This window comes from Moschus berezovskii, chromosome 11 (assembly GCF_049115385.1).
Source record: "Moschus berezovskii isolate FMDL1 chromosome 11, NW_MosBer_1.0, whole genome shotgun sequence".
Classification (NCBI taxonomy): domain Eukaryota; kingdom Metazoa; phylum Chordata; class Mammalia; order Artiodactyla; family Moschidae; genus Moschus; species Moschus berezovskii.
The window spans coordinates 4198334-4221187 of record NC_142470.1 but is presented as its reverse complement, the minus strand read 5'-3'; the positions used below and the strand labels follow the sequence as shown (position 1 = coordinate 4221187).

General features: G+C 50.4%; 1 protein-coding gene across 2 annotated transcripts in view; it reads right to left on the bottom strand.

The window, feature by feature from the left end:
- Nucleotides 1-22854, bottom strand: part of DDX31 (DEAD-box helicase 31) — a 74332-nt gene that overhangs the window by 4010 nt on the left and 47468 nt on the right. For both annotated transcript variants that reach the window (XM_055399069.2, XM_055399068.2), the window contains exons 18-19: nt 21180-21291; nt 14616-14784 (exon numbers count right to left, since the gene is read on the bottom strand). In XM_055399069.2, coding sequence (XP_055255044.1) covers nt 14616-14784; nt 21180-21291 — 281 coding nt within the window. The remainder of the gene's footprint in view (nt 1-14615; nt 14785-21179; nt 21292-22854) is intronic.

Sequence of the window (22854 nt, the reverse complement as noted above, 5' to 3'; positions counted from 1 at the left end):
CCCCCTTGGTTACCAGGCTGGATTACCCAGCAGGACAGGCAGATGCCACTTCCACTGCCAATGAGGTGAAATCGCAGCCTAATTAGGAAATCAATACGTCTGCAAGGATGACCACTGAAAAAGAGAGCTCTCAGGACCTTCTCCCAACATTACCAATAAATTCAGAGACAACCATCCTAGGTAAAGTCAGTCTAACACATGGCATGCTTTTCCAGGACAGAATTGTAAATTGTATCAGAGGGTAACAGATACATTTTTATGTACTGTCCAGTCTCTCAATATTTTACATTTTACAGCTTTAGGATCACGCTTAGAAAAGTCTTCCTCATTCCAGCTTTTTAAAAATATTCAAGTCTACTGTCTTTCTTGAAAAGAGATCAAACTAGTCAATCCCAAAGTAAATCAACCCTGAGTATTCATTGGAAGGACTGATGCTGAAGCTCCAATACTCTGGCCACCTGACGTGAAGAGCTGACTCTTTGGAAAAGACCCTGATGCTGGGAAAGACTGAAGGCAAAAGGGGAAGGGGTGACAGAGGATGAGATGGTTGGATGGCATCACTGACTCAATGGACATGAGTCTGAACAAACTTCGGGAGTTGGTGATAAGATAGGGAAGCCTGGTGTGCTGCAGTCCATGGGGTCTTAAAGAGTCAGACACAACTTAGCAACTGAACAACAACAATTTTCTTTGAGCCTGCTACTGCTTTAATTCTATCTAGATTTTGTTTTGGTTTATGGTAGGATGTGGCAAATTCAATCTTTTCTTCCCAAGAGTTATCCAGTTATCCCAGTCACTGAACAAGAAATCTTCCCCCATGGTCTTGAAATCTACCTCTAGAACATTCCTTCAGACTTTCAGGACACTTTCTGCGGGCCATCCATATTTAGAGAGTACATGGTAATGGTGATGGTGATGACGACAAGGTGGCCAGTTAACAGGTCCACCAAACATATTAACATACAAGCAAATAAGAACTATGGGGGTGTTCAGCAAATTTAAATATGAAAGCAAGTCAAATCACAGCCAGTGAAAGATGGCTTGAGGCCGCCTCCAGGTCTGCACCCTCCTGCCTGGCCCCGGCCCTTGCAGATGAAGAAAGGCCCCGAATTTGAGGGGGTTCAGGTGGCTCTTGGGTGACAGTGAGGGTGACTGATAACTCCAGGGAGAAGGTGACAGGCAGTTCTCCATGTGCAACAAAGTCATTCAGGTATAGAACCCGCTAGTGTGGATGGGAAGGTCAGCCCACTGAAGGGACACACACTGTCAGACCTCTGACAGCCACGGAAGGAGAAGGAAGTGCATCAGGGCTCTTTAACCCCGGCTTCTGTTTCGGCAGAGACAAGCACTGGTGGGCAGCCTGTCTTAGGATGCCTTCTCTGTGGTATCTTAGGATCAAACCAACTCGAGCATCTGTAAAACTCCTAGGGCCCCAGAAGACACTGCATTGCAGGGCAGCCCTGTTAGAGCAGTGTGTGCTATCCCAGCAAAGTGCCTGCGTGGCTCGTGGACACAGAGAGGGAGGAAAAGTGAATTAGAGAACAGAATTAGAATTAGAGGTCTCGGCCTTACCCCTGAGTGCCAGTCCCTTGAGGAGTGGGGGATGGGCAGGGGTCAGGCTGTGCAGGTCCCAGGAGATCAGCAGGGAGATGACGGCTCGCCCGCCGCCTGGAGAGGTGCCGTGCTGGAAGGGGACAGAGACACTGCCCAGAGATGGCCGGGGTCTGAGAGCAACACCCTGAGGACCCCAGAAGTGCGTGGAGCTTCAGGCTTACCTAAGTGCCAGAAACTTTCCACGGGTTCCAACAGGATGCAGGCCAAGGACTCTGACGGTCCAGCGTGCCCTCCCCTGACGACCCTCCAGAGTTGGCGGCTTCTTCTAAGCTGAGATTACTTACACATCATGAAGGGCCTCTATAGGGTGGGGCAAGGGTTGCGTGAAGGAAAAATGAAGAGCGCTTTATAAAGTCTAATTCTCTGTGAAACTGTCAAAATGGAGAAACACAGGCTGGACATGGAAATGATGAAGTTTTTGAAACTGGTGTGACTGCATCCTGTGAATACTGACTGAGATGGATGAGCTCGGGGCAGGATTCCGGCGCCAGTCCCTCTGGGCCTGTCCTGCTGGACACTATTATCGGCGACTTGCATGACATTACGAGGCATGTTTATCACACCTGCAGACAAGAAGCCAGCAGGGACAGCTAACACAATGGACGGCAGAACATTCACAACACCCCAGCAGGCCAGAAGGATAGGCTCGCTGCAAGGTGACCTGGACTGGGGCCACTGGAGGGCCTGCTGGTGGGTCAGAGAAGGTGGGTGGTCTGGATTGTCACGCCCACACACAGGCAGGGGCTCAGCTGCCAGGAGTTTCCACCTGAACCACGGGGCAGACCTGATGCCAAGGATGGGAGAAGCTACAGTGCGATGCCAGGAGGCCTGGGTGTGAGTCCCTACCCCGCCCTGCACAGGGGAGGGACAGCACCTGAGGACACGGAGAACAAGAAGATCAGACCCATGGCTCTGCGGAAGCCCGGCTGGGGCTGAGTGCCACATGGGTGGCAGCCGTGACCCCTGCTGTCACCACTGGCTGCGGTGACAGATGTGACCGCCCTCCTCTCTGGGCTGGCCGGTCTCTACTGAGCGTTTAGGCAGCTGGATGAGCCAGATTTTGAAAAGAACCTGGGTGGAGAGAAAAGTCACCCAGATGCTGGGCTGGATGTGGGGCAGCTGGAGGCGCTGAGGCAGTGCAGCCTGGGCCCAGCTGCCAGGGCAGAGCCACCTTGGGTGGGTGGAGGATCCAGCGCTGTCCTGCAGAGGCCGTGAAACCTACTCTCTGAGTTTGGCCAAGGTACCTAGTTCTCCCAGTGCCAGTCTGCTCACTTTCAAAGGATGAAACAAACAAACTAATCAAAGCGAGTATCGCGAAGGCACTCGGAAAGTGCTGACTACTATTATTATCAGCAGTGAGGAGAGAGCAGATGAGGGGTGTCATCAGACACCTGACGCGCTGTCACGTGGAACCGGGGCGGCTTTCATCAATGAGAACAACACCCTGCATTGTTCTGTTTGTAAATCATGCACATTCAGCATTTCAATCTCAGAGACTGAAGGGTGGAAGATGAAAATGGTCACTTTGGGCTTATTTCAGGAGCCCCAACTAGTGATCAGGGTCCACCTGGAGGCTGTGAGCAGCCTACCTCCACAGGAGCTGGAAAACACAGGCCCTCCAGCAGACCGAGGAGCACTGTGAGTAAAGGCACGGGGCGCGGGCGGCGGGAGCGTTCAGGAGGCATCTATGAAGCCTGCACTGTTGTCCCAGACTTGGAGAGAGGCGCGCAGGGAGAAGGGAATGACAGTCACTGGACAGCGGCTGCAAGCCCAGCCGGGCGCCGCGTGTCTGCCGTCTCTGCCCACACTCCACACGACCTGATCGTCCAGGCCCAGCCCCTCCCCCAAGCCCTCTACCTAGACTGGGAAGGAAATGAGAGAAAAAGTCGGACCCACATCTTGCCCGCAGCTGTCTCTTCTCAAAGATCTGTCTCAGGAGCAGAAAGCTTCTCCAACCCACTCCAAGAAGGTTTGCTGCTCTGCTGGCTTCAAATCAAATCCTTCCACATAGGCACCAAAAACACCTCCTGCTCTAAGTCTGCTTCTCCTGTTACACAGAGAATTATCTGTTCACGCAGAAAAGAACACCCTTCACAGAATCCATCTACCTGTTACTCAGCCCAATACTGACTCCAGAAGCCAGAAGCCTCTTGAGGGTGCATGCAAGGCAGCAAAGCACCAGATACGCGGACTCCGAGGTCACCCAGACTCGGGGCCACGTGACCGGGCACCTCCACTTCCTCACCAGCTAGTTACTGGGGACCCAGCCTTGGAGCGGGGGTCCGCTGACATCTCTGAGACCATGCACACGGACTCTGCACAGCCAAGGGCACACATGTGCCCTTGGGAGAGATGCTGCCACCACCAGCAAAGAACACAAAACCCACAGGCAAAGAGCCACACACCACACCCCAGGATGTTGATTCTCAAACCATATCCCCCTCCTGAGCTGTTCAGTGGGTAAGACATCCCTCCACACTTCAGAACCACACTGCCAGAACCTCAGGACCACAGTGCAGATCGCCTCTGAAAGACCTGGAGGCGTTTCGTGTGGGTCCTAACCAGACGGAAAGGCTCTGGGTCATAAAAGCAGAGAGGACATGGAGAGCTGGCAACGTGAAGGAGCCTGAGGAACGCGGGGACAGGCGAGAGGAGGGGAGCGGTCGCCTTCAGGGGAACGGAAGCTGCGTGAGCAGCACATGGAGAGCCGGGGACTGGCGTGCTCCTCCTGACTTCTCCATCGGTCTGAATCGGGAGCCTCAAGCCAGGACAGGGCGATGGAGGGCTGTGTCTTCCGCTGCACGAGGGCCGCTGCTGCTGATGCGTCTGGCATCTGCTGATGCGTGCTGGGCCGGCCACATCTCCTGATTCCTGTGCCAGGAAGGCTCCAACGGTGAATGCGACCGTCCCAGCAGCCTCCTGGGAGAGGCTGGCTGGGTTCCTGCTCTTTGTTGTCAGTCCAGACTGCTCGCCTGAAAGTGTGCCCCATGGTTCCCACCGTTTGCAGGTGACCCAGGTGTGGAAGAAGCGCAGGGTCACTGTAAATCCCTCTAATCGCCTCATTAGCCGGGTGGGGACGAAGTGGGCGTGCGCTCCACGAGGAGGCAGAGAGCTGATAATTGCACGGTGTCAGGTAGGAAAAAAACAGGGGTAGAAGCAAGGGCCAGAGGCAAAGGGGTGCATGTGCAGGGCTGGCATCAAGTGGAGGTCCGCCGCGGCAGAGGGCAGGGAGCAACCAACGGCTGCAGCAGGGTGCTGAGAGCAGGAGGGCCAGCTCTCCGCAGAGCCCTGCCTGCAAGGCTCAGGCTGCCAGGGCTGCCAGTGAACATGATCGGGATCCAATAAACACATAATCCCTGAGTGATCACGGTGTACCCGGGTTCTCCGCCCAGAAGAGACCCCAGTCACCGACCACAGCACTGGTCCTGCCCCATGTCCCGGTCTGGACACTTCTTCTTTGTACAACTGTCCCAGAGAGACAATCCAGTGTAGGCTTCAAGGCTGCCCTTGACACAGAGGCCAGGAGAATATACCCTTGTCTACACCCTGTGCAGCCTACCCAGGTTGTACGTGAAAATTCTCTTTTAACCCTTGTTGTTGAGTCACTAAGTTGTGCCCAACTCTGCACCCCATGGACTGCAGCACACCAGGCTTCCCTGTCCTTGAGTATCTCCCAGAGTTTGCTCAAATTCAGGTTCAATGATTTGGTGATGCTATCTAATCATCTCATCCTCTGTCGCCCTCTTCTCCTCCTGCCCTCAATCTTTCTCAGCATCAGGGGCTTTTCCAATGAGTTGGGTCTTGGCATCAGGTGGCCAAAACACTAAAACTTCAGCTTCAGCACCAATCCTTCAAATGAATATTCAGGGTTGATTGCCTTTAGGATTGACTAATTTGATCTCCTTGCTATCCAAAGGACTCTCAATTCTTCTCCAGCATCACAATTTGAAAGCATCAATTCTTTGGCACTCAGCCTTCTTTATGGTCTAACTCTAACACCCATACATGACCACTGGATTGGAAAAATCATAGCTTGACTATACAAACCTTTGTCGGCAAAGTAATGTCTCCACTTTTTGATACGCTGTCTATGTTTGTGATAGCTTTCCTTCCAAGAAGCAAGTGTCTTTTAATTTCATGGCTGCAATCACCGTCCACAGTGATTCTGGAGCCCAAGAAAATAAAATCTTAATCCTAACTCATCTTTAAACCACAGGTTCACGTGGCAAGCTCCTCACTGCCCTCCTGTCTTGAGGATACCCTATCACCTGCTCTGAGGACACATTCTTCCAGGTTCCCAGGGGTTGACATGGTCTAGATGTTCTAGGTTTGATCGTCAAGTTCAGGGCCACTTCCATCTCCCTCTTCAGGATTCCAGACTTCCTTCAGGCTAAGGTCCAGTGAGCTGACCCTCCACGGTGCATCTGCTCTGGTCTTGTCCAGGACGGCGGAGGCCCCCACTGCAGACCCACTCGTCTCCACGTTCTGCAGGTCAGTCCCCATGCTTCCTACACTGCGACATCGGGCAAACAGGGCCAGAGGCTTGGTCCTTCTCGGGACTGCTTCACACCAGGAGGAAAGTGACTGTGTGTGTGTTCTCTCAGGACGGACTAGCTGAGGAGTGGTCAGGGCTCCAAAAAGCAGGATTTGCGGTTTGCTGGGCTCATGAAACAATTAAGAGGCATCGGCCTGGTTCCCGTGCCACAACAATTCCTCTTTTCTCTTTCCCTTTGTCTTCCCCTCAGGATGACGGCAGGCTCTGAGGTTCTAGCCATCTATTTGAAAATACTTCCCGAGTGCCTACTATGTGCCAGGTCCGTGCTGGGGCTGTGATGAGGAAAACCATACAGTTTCCACCCTGAGCTACATGGAGGCAGAGGAGGAGCAGACTCAACTCACACACGCAGACACTGCAGACGGTGGAGTGCTGTGGCGATGGCAGTGTGTGTTGAGGGATGGTGAGTTGTCCGCCCGGGCAGGTGGGCCAGAGAAGGCTTCCCTGCAGGAGGGACGAAGGCCCGAAGACAAAAAGGAGAGGGGAGAGGCCCAGGCCCGCAGCATGCTGGGCAAAGGCCCAACAGGAACACGAGGGAGCAGGGGTTTCAGCCGGGCTGTGGGAAGCAAGGGTGTGTTCTCATCTCGAGTAAGGAGACCTCACCGAAAGACTAGAAGGAGCAAGGGCCTGATGGGTGAGGGGAGTGCCGGTCAGCAGGGAGCAGAATGGCCGCAGAAGACTCAGCAGCAGACTGTTCCAGAAGTGCAGTTGCGGGGATTCATGAGGCAGGGGCTGGGGAGCTAAGGGAAGAGACCGATCTCCGCCAGGAGGCCAGAGGGTCTAGGAGACGGGTTGACAGAGCAGGACGCTGCCCTGAGATTGGGGAAGGAGAGATACCCTGTGCGTCCAAGGGGGGCTCAGTCTAGGCTCTGCGCTCACGTCTGGCTGATCTGTCTTCTGACAGAATGACGACTGGCTCCACGAAATGGAGAGAAATCTCACAGTGGGCAAGATTCCAGGATTGCCTTCAGCTAATTAAGTGATATTAGGGAGGTTGTAAATGCCACATAAAAACTGGCAAGCAAGCTGCTCCTAACGATGAGAATATTGCTTTGCAGGGAGATGGAGCTGCAGTGTCTTCATGTTTGTCTTGGAGGCACCAGCTCGTGTGTTCAAGGTGCTCGCTTCCTGATAAGCAAAGTTCAAGGTGCTAAAAGGTTGGCAGTGAATGGCACGTTCATGCTCTCTGTTCCACGGACACTTCAGTGTCATGAAGGCCGGTGGGAAGAACCAGTGCTCCTGTCCCAGTCAGCATACTCACAAGTGCTCCCAAGTCCAGTCCCAGACATGGTGTTGAGGCTTTGTACTTATCCCCTGGTTGATCCCCAGAACCAGTAAGTGGCCCAACCAAGATGCCCATGTGGGCAAAACCCAGACCCTTCATCACTGCATGACACGATCAGCATTTAAGGAATGAGGAGGGCAGGGAGATGGCTGACGGGGGCAAGGTGGATTCTTTACCATCTGAGCCCCAGGAACTTCTCACACCAGAGTATATTCAACATGGTAACTCTCGCAGGTTATTAACAATTATTAAACAAGTAAGAATCACAGAGAAGAACAAAGCAAAGGCCTTTAAAGATGAAAAATGGGAGAAAACTCTCACTCAAAAAGACGCATGGACCCTAATGTTCACAGCAGCACTATCCACGACAGCCAGACACGGAAGCAGCCTGTGTCCACGGACAGAGGGATGGATGAAGATGCGGTACGTTCACAACGGAGTGCCTCAGCCACAGAGAGAAGGAAGCAATGCCACTGCGGCACCAAGGACGGACCTAGAGATGACCACACGGAATGAAGTAAGTCTGACAAAGCATCACATATGCCACTTTTATGTGGAATCTACAGAATGACACGAAGAAACTTACTTACAACATAGAAACGGACTCCCAGACGTGGAAAACGAAATACGGTGACCAAAGGGGAGAGGTGAGGGAGGGATAAATTAGGAGTTTGGGATAAACAGATAACACTACTGTATATAAAACAGATACACAAACGAGAGGGTGGGGCAAACTGAGAAAGTAGCATTGAAATGTAACACTGCTGCTGCTGCTAAGTCACTTCAGTCGTGTCCGACTCTGTGTGACCCCATAGACGGAAGCCCACCAGGCTCCCCCATCCCTGGAATTCTCCAGGCAAGAACACTGGAGTGGGCTGCCATTTCCTTCTCCAATGTGTGAAAGTGAAGTTGCTCAGTCGTGTCCGACCCTTAGAGACCCCACGGACTGCAGCCTACCAGGCTCCTCCATCCATGGGATTTTCTAGGCAATAGTACTGGAGTGGCTTGCCAACAGAGGGGAAGTTTAGCCTTGGAGTGCAAAACGAAGCAGGGCAAAGGCAAACACAGTTTTGCCATGAGAACCCACCGGTCATAGCAAACACCCTCTTCTAACAACACAAGAGATGACTCTACACATGGACATCACCACATGGTCAATACTGAAATCAGACGGACTGTATCCTTTACAACTGAAGATGGCAAAGCTCTACACAGTCAGCAAAAACAAGACCTGCAGCTGACTGTGGCTAAAATCATGAGCTCCTTATTGCAAACTTCAGGCTTAAACTGAAAAGAGTAGGGAAAATCACTAGACCATTTAGATATGACCTAAATCAAATTCCTTATGGTTATACACTAAAAGTGAAAGTCGCTCAGTTGTGTCCAGCTCTTTGTGACCGCATGCAGTCCATGGAATTCTCCAGGCCAGAATACTGCAGTGGGTAGCCTTTCCCTTCTCCAGGGGATGTTCCCAACCCAGGAATCAAACCCAGGTCTACTGTATTGTGGGTAAATTCTTTACCAGCTGAACCACAAGTAAAGTGTATGACAAATAGATTCAAGGGATCAGACCTGGTAAGACAGAGTGCCTGAATAATTATGGATGGTGGTTTGCAACACTGTACAGGAGGCAGTGACCAAAATCATCCCAAAGAAAAAGAAATTCAAGAAGGCAAAGTGATTGTCTGAGGAAGCTTACAAATAGCTGAGAAAAGAAGAGAAGCAAAAGGCAAAGGAGAAAGGGAAGATACCCAACCGAATGCAGAGTTCCAGAGAATAGCAGGGAGAGATAAGAAAGCCTTCTTAAGTGAACAATGCAAAGAAACAGAGGAAAACAACAGAATGGGAAAGACTAGAGATCTCTTCAAGAAAACTGGAGCTACCAAAGGAACATTTCATGCAAAGAAGTGCACAATAAAGGGCAGAAATGGTTCGACCTAATAGAAGCAGGTGAGATTAAGAAGAGGTGGCAATAATACACAGAAGAACTACACAAAAAAGATCTTAATGATCCAGATAACCACAATGGTGTGATCACTCACCTACAGCTGGACATCCTGGAGTGTGAAGTCAAGTAGGCTTTAGGAAGCATTACTATGAACAAAGCTAATGGAAATGATAGAATTCCAGTTGAGCTATTTCACCTCCTAAAAGATGAGGCTGTTAAAGTGCTGCACTCAATATGCCAACAAATTTGGAAAACTCAGCAGTGGCCACAGGACTGGAAAAGGTCAATTTTCACTCCAATTTCAAAAAAAAGGCAATGCCAAAGAATGTTCAAACTACTGTACAACTGTACTCATTTCACATGCTAGCAAGGTAATGCTCAAAATCCTTCAAGCTAGGCTTTAACAGTATGTGAACCGAGAACTTCCAGATGTACAAATTGACTTTAGAAAAGGCAGAGGAACCAGAGACCAAAATTGTCAACATCCACTGAATTATAGAAAAACCAAGAGAATTCCAGAAAAATATCTACTTCTGCTTCATTGACTACATTAAAGCCTTTGACTGTGTTGATCACAACAAACTGTAGAAAATTCTTAGAGATGGGAATACCAGACTACCTTACCTATCTCCTGAGGAACCTGTATGGCAGTCAAGAAGCAGCAAGTAGAATAGGACATTGAACAATGGACTGGTTCAAAATTGGGAAAGGAGTATGTCAAGGCTGTATAGTGTCACCCTACTTATTTAACTTATATGCAGAATACATCATGCAAAATGCTGGGCTGGATGAAGCTCAAGTTGGAATTAAGATTGCCAGGAGAAATATCAACAACCTCAGATATGCAGATGATACCACCCTAAAGGCAGAAAGTGAAGAGTAACTAAAGAGCCTCTTGAAAGAGGAGAGTGAAAAAGCTGGCTTAAAACTCAACATTCAAAAACCTAAGATCATGGTATCTGGTTCCATCACTTCTTGGCAAATAGACGGGAAAAAGTGGAAACAAAATTAAGTGATGGACTTTATTTTCTTGGGCTCCAAAGTCACTGTGGATGGTGACTGCAGCCACAAGATTATAAGACACTGAAGGAAAGGCTTGCACAATCTCTAATTTGAATTTTAGTGATAAAGTATTTCACAGATGAGACAAGTCTGGCAGTATGACTCCACTTCCAAGGATGCTTCCTCATTTTAGGGAGCACACTAAATGTAGAACTTTGGAAGTAACAGAGGTGAAGGACATGCTCTGTGGTGCTGGGGACGGTGACTGGGAGGTGAGGGCAGGACAAAGGGGGCCACCCCACGTCCCCTTCCACTGTGGATGCCAGCCTGCCGGGCCCTGAGAGCACACCCGGATCCAGTGAGTACCAAGGTACCAGAGAGCCGTAAGTTTAGACTGTTCACCTGTCTGATCAAATCAGTACTTCCAGGTAACACTTAGCTGGGCTGGTGTGAGAAAATTTATTGAAAGATGTATCTATGCACTAACAGCAACATTGGAAAGACCCAGATGTTAGCAGCCAGGGGTGGGGCCAGTCTCAGGTAGCTACAAACTAGACTGGGAAAAAGTCTTGATAAATTTACAGTTGTAGCATATAATCCAAACTAGACAAGGTGGTTTCAGACCAGTAGACGCACCCTTCCACATTGCCACTGTAACAGTAAGCCCTTCCTTGAGGCTCCGAGTTTTCATGTCCCTGAACCACTGTTCACGGAGTGTCAAACAAATGAGGGAACTGTCTGCTCACTGGTGCTGGATAGGTTGTACTCACACGTGTGACTGCCTAGAGAGGCAGACAGACACCCTGGTGAACAACACAACTCTGCCCTCCCAGGGCGGACAGTGCTGTCTTCTGGGAAGATGGAGATTTGGGAAGGTATGCTTCCTTTCAGGAATTGCTGAATATACCTGGCTTTAAAATAAGAACCACGTTTCAGGAGAAGAAAATGCTGTGTTTGTGCTGGATGTTGCTAAGGGGCCACTCAATATTTTTTCCAGCAGCACCGACTCCCTGTGTACATGGTATGTAGGTGTCTGGGGTGGGGGCTGTTCTGACAGGCTTGTGTGTTGGCGTCAGAAGCGTTCTGTGCACAGGAGGAGGCACTTACTGTTCCCTTTCAGAGCGGAGGGCTGAGGAGCAGACAGACACACACCTGCTGAGGAACACCTCACTTGGGGACATTAGCTCGGTCTTTCCTTTTTCTGGAATAAAGGCATTTAGGGGTCCCCTTGTCACTGCACGGAAATGCCTGGTCATCGGCTCGTCTGACCTGCCCTGGCCTCTCCTGCGAACACCTGGGTGAACTCTGGGTGGGGATGGCAAGTGAGTCGGGATTGTGCTTATGGTCTCATAAATTTGGTTTGCAGATTATCAGAGGTTTACACCTGACATAAACACCATAAAATGGATTGCAGAATAGTTTGGAGAATTTAACCACTATTATTTTATCCACCCATACAAAACCCAGGGAAGTTGTTCTCTTTCTCGACAGATGGATTTCAGAGGATACGCCTCAGCTTGGAACGATTATTGTGGCCGTGGCATAACTCTCCACACTCGTGTGGCGTTTAATGGACTTTTCTTTCCCGTTCTCAAAGAGCAGCAACTGGCACTGGCTCGAGCGCTGCCTGAGGTGTGGGGAATCTGTCAGGTCTCTCTGCCGCCTCCTTGGCCACAATGACATGGTCCATGTGCAGATTAGCTGCCCGGCCATTCTTCCTCCAGGAGCGACAAGATCCCCCCCAATAAGAAAAAGTACCTTACCGTATTCCTTGAGGGCCCGTCTGCCTTGGCGAGGCAGGGTGGGGTGGGAGGGTGCAAGGAACGAGGGGAGAAATGCCTTCAAAAGACGGGTGTAACAACGGGAAAAGTGGCTGTGACAGAGCGGCAACATGGCAGGAACAGAGCCGGCATTGTCCCGGGCGGAGTAATCCTGTGACACACTGCTGTCACTCAGCGCCCAGCTCCCTGCCGCGCCAGCCAGACATCAAAGGCTGCCCCATACCATCTTACATGCTCTTTATCGGCTAATCAGCCCATTCTTCCCTAAATAAAGCCCTGTTAAATCCCCTGCTCGCAGGGGGACACTCGTCCTGGTGCCCATCTGCCAGCGCGGGTCAGCGGAGGCGGGAGGCGGCGGCCGGCGCTCTCCCTGGTGGCTTCGCAAGGTGAGGACAATGCTGGCGCTGAGCCCCCGCCTGCCGCCCTGTGCTCCCTGGGTGAGGGTCGGCACACCCCAGCAGAGGGGTTGCTGCTGACGCTTGTGGAGGTACCTCAGCTGCCAACAATGAACTGCTGGGGTCACACTGATCTGTAGGAAGGGGAATACACGATACAAATTTCTTACCAGTTATCACCTGGCAGCTCGATTCCTACCTCTTCAAGTGTCAGCATTTTGGAGACGGTGACACAACGGTCAGGCTTCCAGACCACTAGGCAGTCACTCCAGATCTGACTATGAGCCTCAGGGTTTTGTCACGTTCTTAAGAATCAGTTACCATGTACAGACATCAGCTACCCCAAACCCAAGGGCAGGAAGCTAACTCTGGTGCATGGCACCCCAAATCTGGATGGAGCCGGGGCATCCTTTTCCTCCGGGAGGACCTGGCTCCAGCAGAGGGGTCTCTGGCCGCAGCCCCGCCCAGGCCAGGCCGTGTGTGGCAGCAGCCAACGCTCTGCACCTTGAAACTGCCTGGAAGAAATCAGAGCTGGATGTGTCTCAGTTTCCTCCGGCATCAGAGAAGGACGTGAGGAGAAACGCCTGCCTCGCAGAAGTACTGGAGTGTGGTCTTATATGACAGGGGTTGGTATAAGAGAAAAGACCGAGCATCTTAAAATTTCCAAAATGGGAACTAAAATCAGGTAACCTTTTATCCATCATGAAGAGCCTTGTGAGGGCCAAGCCCCTGGACAGCTCCCGCTGGGTGTTCTGAAATCCTGACTCACCTGGCCTCCAGCTCTCTGCCCTACGGTGTTGCATCTTGATGGCCCTTCATGCTTCAAAAGGCACAGTGACACGCATCACAGACCTCTGATTCTTGTGAAGTGGCTAAAAGCACAGATTTCCTCTTCCCTCTTATGGCTGAGGAAAACAAGGCTCTGAGACATTAAGCAAAGATACGGTCTGAGGCTCACAGGCTCATATCAGAACTGGAGCTGGAGCTGAAGGCCATGTCCTGCAACTCCAAGACCAATGGCCTCCTCCCTCTGTCATTTCACAGCAGAGAAACCAGGCCCCAGTGAGGCTGGTCATGTGGTCAGCACTTCTTGGTGAATGTGCGAGACAGACACGCTGCGGGAACAGGTAAAAGTGCGGTGCTGTCCACAGGTGCCCGGGGGCGGGGCAAGGATATACTGGTATTTGTAACTAACGTGCAGAAAGAAAGGCACACACTGGAAGATAACTGTCCAGAGCACTCATGGGTTCTCTGAGCCCTTCCCACCCACACATCACACAAGCAGTAACCACGATCCACCCAAACTCCCCGTAAAAGCAGCTCTTGGCATCTAAGATACTCTAGCTTCCACACAGCCTGGGGCTGGTATCGAGAACACCTCGTCTCTGAGGAGAGAAAGAAGAGCTCTCACAACTGCATTTCGTTGAGGGGAATCATCTCAGGGATTCCTGAAACTGTCAAGATGGCCTCAGAGCCCAGGGTCCAACCACTGGGCAACCCTCCTCACACAGCTTCTCCTCTCACCAGGGCCCCTGGGCAGTTGCTGAGATGTTTTTTGGCGGGGAGGGGAGGAGAGAGCAGATGCCAGTGCGGCCTCTCCATGGGAGGCTGCCTGTTAGCATCACGAAGAGCAGCACGTGGAGCTGGGAGCCCCCAGGGGCTGCAAGAGAGCTTCATGGAGCATCCATAGTCCTCCAGGGTGGGCCACAGCCCACAGCACATCTGGAGCTCCAACCACAGCACGCCCTGAGTTACTCTACCCATGGGCAGTGAAGACAGTCCAATGAGTTTGTCTTGTAGGTCCGATAATCCCCACCACTCAGGACCCAACAGGAGACATCACCAACTTCCTGCAGATGCCTTAAAAGCATTCAGATTAGGCATTTTCCCAGTTGTTCCAAGCACTCAGCACGCTGAATCGCAAAAACCCGAGCTGGCAGAGTCTACCCTGAGCACACAGCAGCCCACCACACCACCGCCAATCTGAACAGAGCCCTCGACACCCACCTGACCCTCAGCCTCTTGTCCACCTTACCTTTTCAGGTTTGCTTTCTTCTTCTTCATTGCCGAGGAGCAAAGATTTTTAGGGGCATCTCTTAGCCCAAAGCTCTTAGCCATGTGCCCGAGGTGGAGCAGTCGGATGTGGAAGATATGCTTCAGCTCCCGGGGGTAGGTGGCATAGGCCCGGATGAAGGACTGCAGAGCTGGAAGACAGTGGGTGTGTGTGTTGAGGAGGCAGGTCAGAACAGGTCTCTGCTGCCCCAGCCTAGGGCCTGTCCTGTGCACTTCACTCTGCTAGGCAACGACAGACACACAACCAGGACAGCATGACAGATATGAACAACCTAAATCTACACTCACGTATTTTTTTAATTCCTAAAAATAAAAAAATAAGTCTACCAGCCACAGGGGAAGTCTATGGGCTTCAGTTGCAGCTCAGTCGGTAAAGAATCTGCCTGCTGTGCAGGAGACCTGGGTTGGAAAGAACCTCTGGAGAAGGAAATGGCAACCTACTCCAGTATCCTTGCCTGGAAAGTCTCACGGACAGAGGAGCCTAGTGGGCTGCAGTCCATAGGGTCGCAAAGAGTCAGGTATGACTGAGCGACTAACACTCACTGGCCACAGTGAATAAACCCAACATAACTTCATTTTAATAAACCTGATACTATCTCAGATTTTACTGTGTAGCTTATAATGAGCCTAGAAGGCAGGGTCCTGTTTTCTTCCTCATTATAGACTTCGGGCTAGCACAGTACCTGGCAGACAGCATGTTTTTTTTTTTGGCTGCACCATGTGACATGTGGAATCTCAGTGCCCCCACCAAGAATCAAACCCATGCCCGTTGCACTGGAAGCATGGAGTCTTAAGCACTGACTTCTGGGGAAGTCCCATAGTAGGTTTTTGTTGTGCAAGTGAATGACCAAGAGAATGAGTGAAGAAGCTAAGACAGGATCAATGCATACCATTTTCTTACGAAAATGAAGTCATTAGATCTTCACATTGGGAACACATTTTCCATTACATTTTAGTTTTCTGACTAGTTAACACAAACAAATGTTATAAAATTCAAAAGGTCCACAAGGCTTTACTGTGAGTATGGGTCATGGTCATTACCCCTGCACATTATTATTATAAACCCTGCCTCCACCAGGAGCCCCACCTCCAGTTCCCCAGCCACAGGGATCACTGCCACCAGTTTGCCGCAGACTCACGCAGTTTTAAAGCCAAATCCCCGTGAAAGCTCCCAGGACCGACCGATGCAGCGCTTCTCGCCCATTCAAAGAATGTGTGAGAAAGGAGACGAAAAACAAATTTTAAAGAGGAGAAAGAAAAGGATGTAGTTTCTAAAAGAGCTCTCAAAACAGTCACCGATTGCCATGGGTTTGGAGCTGGTCACCAGACAGTCTAACCAGGAATGTCTGGGTCCTGTTTTAAAGTTAGAGAGAGGCCCCTGTTCTGGACCCCTCACAGGCCAGAGAGAAGCCAGAGGCGGCTCCCAGGCAGGCGGTGCTCTGGATCCACCTTCACTGGATGCTCCTTGGAGGAACCATTCTCCCATCCCTGGTTTCCCCAGAATGTCTCTCGACAACAGTGACGGTCAACTATCTTGCCCTTTTCTCACGGGTACTCGTCCTCATCTGCCGACTGCGTGGTCCTGCCTTCTGGCCGGCCCAGCTATAGCCCCGCCCCCTCCACCCAGTCCCTGGAAGCAGGCACGGAACACCAGTCTCCCTTGCCCTCGCTGTTTGAGCCACTGGACTGGTAAGTTTGCCCACAGCTTAAACGTAATATCCAAGCAGCACCTGGAGATTGGCGTTTATGAACAGTAATAAAAAGTGTCATTTTAGCAGATCAGCTCCTGGAAGGATCCTGGGAACCCATCAAAGCTATATTTACTGAGCAAAGTGAACTCCTTTTCCCAATCGATGAGAAATAATAACCAAGGCGACTCCTCTGCACCCCTCTCATCATCTGTGCTCACTCCCCTTTTTAATAACTGGGGGCGAGGTTTCTCAAGGAAGACCTTTAATGCTTTAAATCATCTCTGCAGTTGGGAGGGTTCCGACACGAATTCAAGTCCTCAGAGGGGAAAGCGCTACAACCACCATGACCCAGGAGATGCTGCCTCTTCCCAACCCCCAACATCTACTCTAGACAGAAAGAGCAGGCTGGGACCAGGACACACCAAAGAGTCTGTGCCTTTAAAACCTCATTTACTCCAGTGCTGGCCAGGGCCTCCTCACTCACACTGCCCTTGTGCTGGAGCAGATTAGAACGACTGCTCTTCTCCACACCTATCCTGAGAGCTGAGGCTGCAGAGCCTAGTCCTAGGAGATATGGGTGCTCCACTAATAGCTAATCCATCGACATATGGATGTGAGAGGTGGACAATAAAGAAAGCTGAGCACCGAAGAACTGATGCCTCTGAACTGTGGTGCTGGAGAAGACTCTTGAGAGTCCCTTGGACTGCAAGGAGATCCAACCAGTCCATCCTAAAGGAGATCAATCCTGGGTGTTCACTGGAAGGACTGATGCTAAAGTTGAAACTCCAATACTCTGGCCACCTGATGGGAAGAGCTGAGTCATTGGAAAAGACCCTGATGCTGGGAAAGATTGAAGGCGGGAGGAGAAGGGGACGACAGAGGATGAGATGGTTGGATGGCATCACTGACTGGATGGACATGAGTTTGAGTAAACTCCAGGAATTGGTGATGGACAGGGAGGCCTGGTGTGCTGCAGTCCATGGGGTTGCAAAGACTTGGACATGACTAAGTGACTGAACTGACTGACTGAATAGCTACAGGGAAAGAAGTCTGCTGGGAAAGAGCAGAAGAGTCCTCTCCCTCGACAGGTTGTACTTCCAGGGGGCAGGAAGTGGCTCGTGCTGGCAGTGCCAGGAATGAGTGGAAGGAAGAAGGGCCGTGAGGTGGAGGTGAGGAGGAAGAGGAGAGGTCATGGAAGGAGATCTTTCATGAAAGGAGATTTGTGGGATGCAAGTCAGATGACGCTCCAGCCACTCAGAGCTGGTGCTCTCACTGAATCCCATTTCAGAGCCATAAGGATGACAGGATTTAGGGAAATCTATTTCAAAATACCTTCCAAGGACATAGAACACTTTGTCTTTTTGAGCAATAAAACCAAATCTATTCTTGGACATCTGATCAGGAAGAGCAACATCTTGTGGATGATGCTTACGGTCAAGGAGGCACAAAGGAGCAAAACTCCAGCCTGGAAGGTGCGTGCCCATCCTTGCTCCTCCCAACCCCAGTCCTGCCCCAGAGGAGCACATGTCTGGCACACTAACAACAGTGACAACCACCCAAAGGCAGTGGGAGAGGCGGCTTGCACCAATTCTCTTAAAGCCAAAGTGTTTGACCAAGGAGCCAGCCTCCCTCTAATCACAGGGAGGGACGATCCGTTCCGAGCCAGGCGCAACCCTAACACGTAACCCCTGCTCTTTGGGGAGGAGATGCTTGAACCACAAGAGGAAGTGGAAGTGGTGCCGTGCAGCTGAAGGACTCTGCTTTCTGAAATTTTCGTTCAGGTGTCTGGAGTTCAAACTTACATTACCACAATTTTTACCACCTGAAGCTCTACTCACAAGATGCAAGATTTGAGGGGGAAAAGGGCTAACTGCTCCTGGAAACTGACCATGACGAAATGCTGGATATTAGCAATAGCTGGGTCAGAAAGTGCAAAAGGAAAACAAATGCATACTTGGCCCAGTTTTCAACTAGTTTTCTGCCATGAAGGCAGAACCCAGCTGCGTTTGTTAGTTATTCACGAGGTGGGATCTGGAATGGCTAAAAGGGAGGAGAGTCGGGGTAGAGAATTTGCATATGGAGATAGGGAAATGCAAAAGACAGTATCAACTCCTGCTGCTATATCACTTCAGTCGTGTCCGACTGTGTGTGACCCCATAGACGGAAGCCCAACAGGCTGCCCTGTCCCTGGGATTCTCCAGGCAAGAACACTGGAGTGGGTTGCCTGGGGTATGGCAATTACAGGTCTCCTCTCCTCAAACCTCCAGAATTCAATCCTAAGAGGAGAGAAGAGCAGAGAACCTAATGCCTGCTGTGGGGTGACTGAGATGTTTTACAGGCAATTCCGTTAAATGATAATGTATTTATTTCCTTCTTGGTCCATAAACACTGGGAGTGTCCCCATTCCAACATCCTTTGAAAAGACGACAAGTGACCCTGCCGGCCTCTCGGTGTAAGTTCAGTGGTAATGATGAGGAGACAACCCAAAACCACACTCTCTAAGGACTATTCACTGTCACTTTTACCCTGATGACCCAGACACGCTGAAATAGTTGTGGGCTCACTAGGATATCCAAAGCACCTCTGACACCAGCAATATAGCGCTGGTGTGGCTTTGCTTTCTTCTTCACTCCAACTCCCTTATCAACCCTGTGGCCAACACTTGGTCAGGTATCCCACAGCAAGTTGAGTTCGTCTAACTTTCAACATGTGCCCAAACCCTCCCTGAGACATTCTGTTCCCCATGAGAGAATGTTCTAGTACATCTCCAAAGGCAGGTTCTCGGGAAGAGCCTTAGGAGTTGCTGAATTCACTGTAGGGAGACACATGAACAGGATATTATTAGAAACCAGACTACAATGCACACTAATTATCAATTGTTACGGGGCAATTACTGGGATTTCATCGTTCATCTTGGGCAGTGCCAGTTTGTTCTGGCAAAAACTAAGGACTGCCTCTATAATGTGCTCAGGTATGTAATGCTGCTGCTGCTGCTAAGTCACTTCAGTTGTGTCCGACTCTGTGCGACCCCATAAACGGCAGCCCACCAGGCTCCCCCGTCCCTGGGATTCTCCAAGCAAGAACACTGGAATGGGTTGCCATTTCCTTCTCCAATGCATGAAAGTGAAAAGTTAAAGTGAAGCTGCTCAGTCGTGTCCGACTCTTAGCGACCCCATGGACTGTATGGACTGTAGCCCACCAGGCTCCTCCATCCATGGGATTTTCCAGGCAAGGGTACTGGAGTGGGGTGCCAATGCCTTCTCCACAGGTATGTAATAGGGACCTGCAAATATTTCATGACTAACCCATTTCTCTCATGGGTTTCCTGATTCCCATAACTGCCTGGGAGCCAGTCTCTTGGCCTTCACTTTACCCGGTCTGTTCTCACCCAGCCGCACGTGACCTTCTCAGCACTGTCAGACCACCTCCCTGCCCCAAGCCTGGCTCCCCTTTCACTTGGGGTAACTGGGTTCCCTGGATGGCCTCCACGCCCTGCCTCTGCCGCCCCTCCCCTCCTTCCGGGCACACTGCCCATGGCGCCTGCCTGGATGCCCTCAGTCAGAGCCCCAGGGCGGCCCCTCTTCAGGGTTTTGCTCACGCGGCAACTGTCCCAACACGGCTCACTCTGCCCTTAGCCCTCCATCTCCCTCATCACCTTTCACTGGACGATCGAATTGAACTGATTAATTATCTGGCTCTGCCAAGTCTTAGTCGTGGCACACGGAATCTTCAGTTGTGGCACAAGAACTCTTAGCTGCAGCACGTGGGATTTAGCTCCCTGGCCAGAGGTCGAACCCAGGCCCCTGCACTGGGAGCTCGGAGTCGTAGCCACTGGACCCCCAGGGAAGCCCCGAGACCATCTAATTTATGCACAATTCGTTTATCACGCTTATCACTCTCACTGTCTGCTTCCCCACTAGAATGTTACAAAGGTGACGACTCTTGTCTCTTCTGATCCCTGGTGTGTCCCAAGCACCGGCAATGGTGCCCAATCCAATAAATATTAAAGGAATTTAAAAAAAAGTTTCAGTTCATAAAAAGAAGAAAACAACAGGCTGTAGCATTTATCTCTTGGTAAGCCAGCCTGGCATTCTTCTCCAAATCATGCGTCACTATCAAAAAGAACTGTGGATCTCCCCATAGCGGGGGTGAGTCTCATCAGCAGACGTGGGACAGTCAGTAGCCAGGACACACACGTTCCAGCATTGAAGACATTGGGCTGTTCTGAGCTCCCCTCCCCTGCGCTCAGTTCGGCACTCAGAGTGAACTATTGAGTCTACACCTAATGCCTGGTAATCCCAGGGGCCAATTTATGCTACAAAAGCGCCGAATACTGAATTAATACCTAAACCTTTCATAAATTTCCCAGGAACTGGGTTCATGGTCTGCGGCCCTTCCTCAGGACTGCTCTTTCTAGTTTCTCTTTGTATTTCTAAATAGGAACTGCTTTCTAACGTTTCCAAACCTTGCTTCATCTCTGATTTCCATCTCTACAACTACTACTGACGTGCCGTATCTTGTCTATCCAGTTTTCAAAGAAAGAGGAAAATGGGTCCCGGAGACCCAAGTTGCTGGGACACAGCTCTAGGCCTGATGTAAGCCAAAATAAAGCCTCATTTGTGCAAAACGCAAGGATGGATGAAATTAACATTTAATATCACTTTAAAGCCTTCCGTGCCTGCTTCCAATCCCTGCAGAATTAGGGAGATTGAAGGCTTTTGCTGGCGAGCAGAGCTGCCTGGTTGGCCTCCCAACCTGTCTGGGGGCATGTGGATGGAGGTGGAACAATGCCCGGTCGGGTTATCCATCTACAACCACCCAAGAAATTGACCAACCTTTCTTAGCCCTGGAGACTGTCTCCTCGCTGGAGTGCACGTAATCTTCAAACACTGTCTGCAAGACCGTGGCTCGTTCTCGGATTTCCTGGGGGCCAGCGGCGCGGGATTTCTGGGAGGGTGACGGAAGGATTAGAGGACAGACAGTCAGAGTCAGGAATAATGAAGTGGTTTATAATAGATTTAATAACAGTAAAATCACACAGTAACCACCAAGGGGCCAACAAGGGTAATCCTTTCAATATTACTAGGGAAGAAAAGGGAGTGATAAAGATGTTAAAGTCAAGCAAAGATGAGGATGGCTTTGTGAGGGAGTAGGTCGGGTCTCTTATTTATTTACTTGTTTACTTTTCTTCTTGGCCTCTTATCACTCGTGTTCGAAGTGAAAGTCTATGGGAGACACTTTGGAACTTTCCAAGTTCAATTCAGGCATTTAAAACATGATGGGACAGAAGTGGTTTTCAGAGGAACCTTGTATGTCCCACTTAGGCTTTCAATTTGTTCCCTGCCTGGTATTCATTGGTGGAGCCCTGGCCATTCCTGTCTAAGAGCAACCCACAGCCACCTGCCCACAAGGTGGTCTGTCCCTGAATCACAGAGCACGTGTCCCCACTCCTGAGAGGTCCAGACTCTCAGTGTTCCAGAAACATTCTTGCAGCCCAGACGGCTGTGCCCAGGAACCCACAGAGGACTGGGCTGCTCCAGCTAACCATGCGAGGCCGCCGCCATGGATCTCTGCAGCCAACGGTCCCTCTGTAAGAAGTCATATTTGTATGCACAAAAGACCCTACAGGTGGAAAATGTGAATAAAACCAAAACTTCATTTCTTTTCAGCCTTTAGCAACCCCAGAGAAAAGATTTCCTTTCTTTACATCCCCCTGAAAACATGTGGCTTATGTGTCCTGTATCTTGACATGAATGCTGTCTCCTGAATGTGAAACTGAGAATCAACAGAGCCCAAACTTGGCTAATCCGCCTTCCCAGAGGTGTTGATCCTTTGGATGGTGCTCATGAAGCTCCAGCCCTCCTCACCCCCCAATGCCCCATGTGGGTCACCAGAAAACCAGCGTGAGACCCAGTTCATGTTCCTTTTAATTCTTGTAGAGGACAGGGAGCGTGCTCCGGGGTCTGGCTGACCGCGCCTCTCCCAGGCACCCTGGCATCTTTCACGGTTAAAGCTGCTGGAGGAAGAATAAACGGGTCGGGGGCAGAAAAAGCCTCCTTCTTGGAAGCAGCATTCGTCTCTGTATTAATAGAGATTTAACAACCTGAAAATGTTTTTAGTTTAGTCAAATCATTCCTGCTACCTGTTTGGTTGATGACAGTCTAGCTGATTTCACGGTACATGGTCTCCCTAAGGGTTTTATCCACTCAAATGTCAAGAGAAAAGTCACTCAGGAGCTGTGTTACGAAAGTGGACATTTGCTGTTGTCATTAACAAGGATTTTTTTTTTTACCCTCTTAACTGATGTGAAACGCAAACTTTTTTTTTTGCCGTCCTCCTTTCGTTAAGCCACCTCAGCAACGAAACTGTCACCTTCCTTGCGCATTTTTTTTTTTAATATGAATGTGAAATTAGCAAGGATGCCCTTTCCCCTGGCGGACAGAATCCTCTGTTATTAAAAAGTAAAGCACTTTAATAATGAAAACTTTTTCCTCTTTTTCCTGTGTTTTA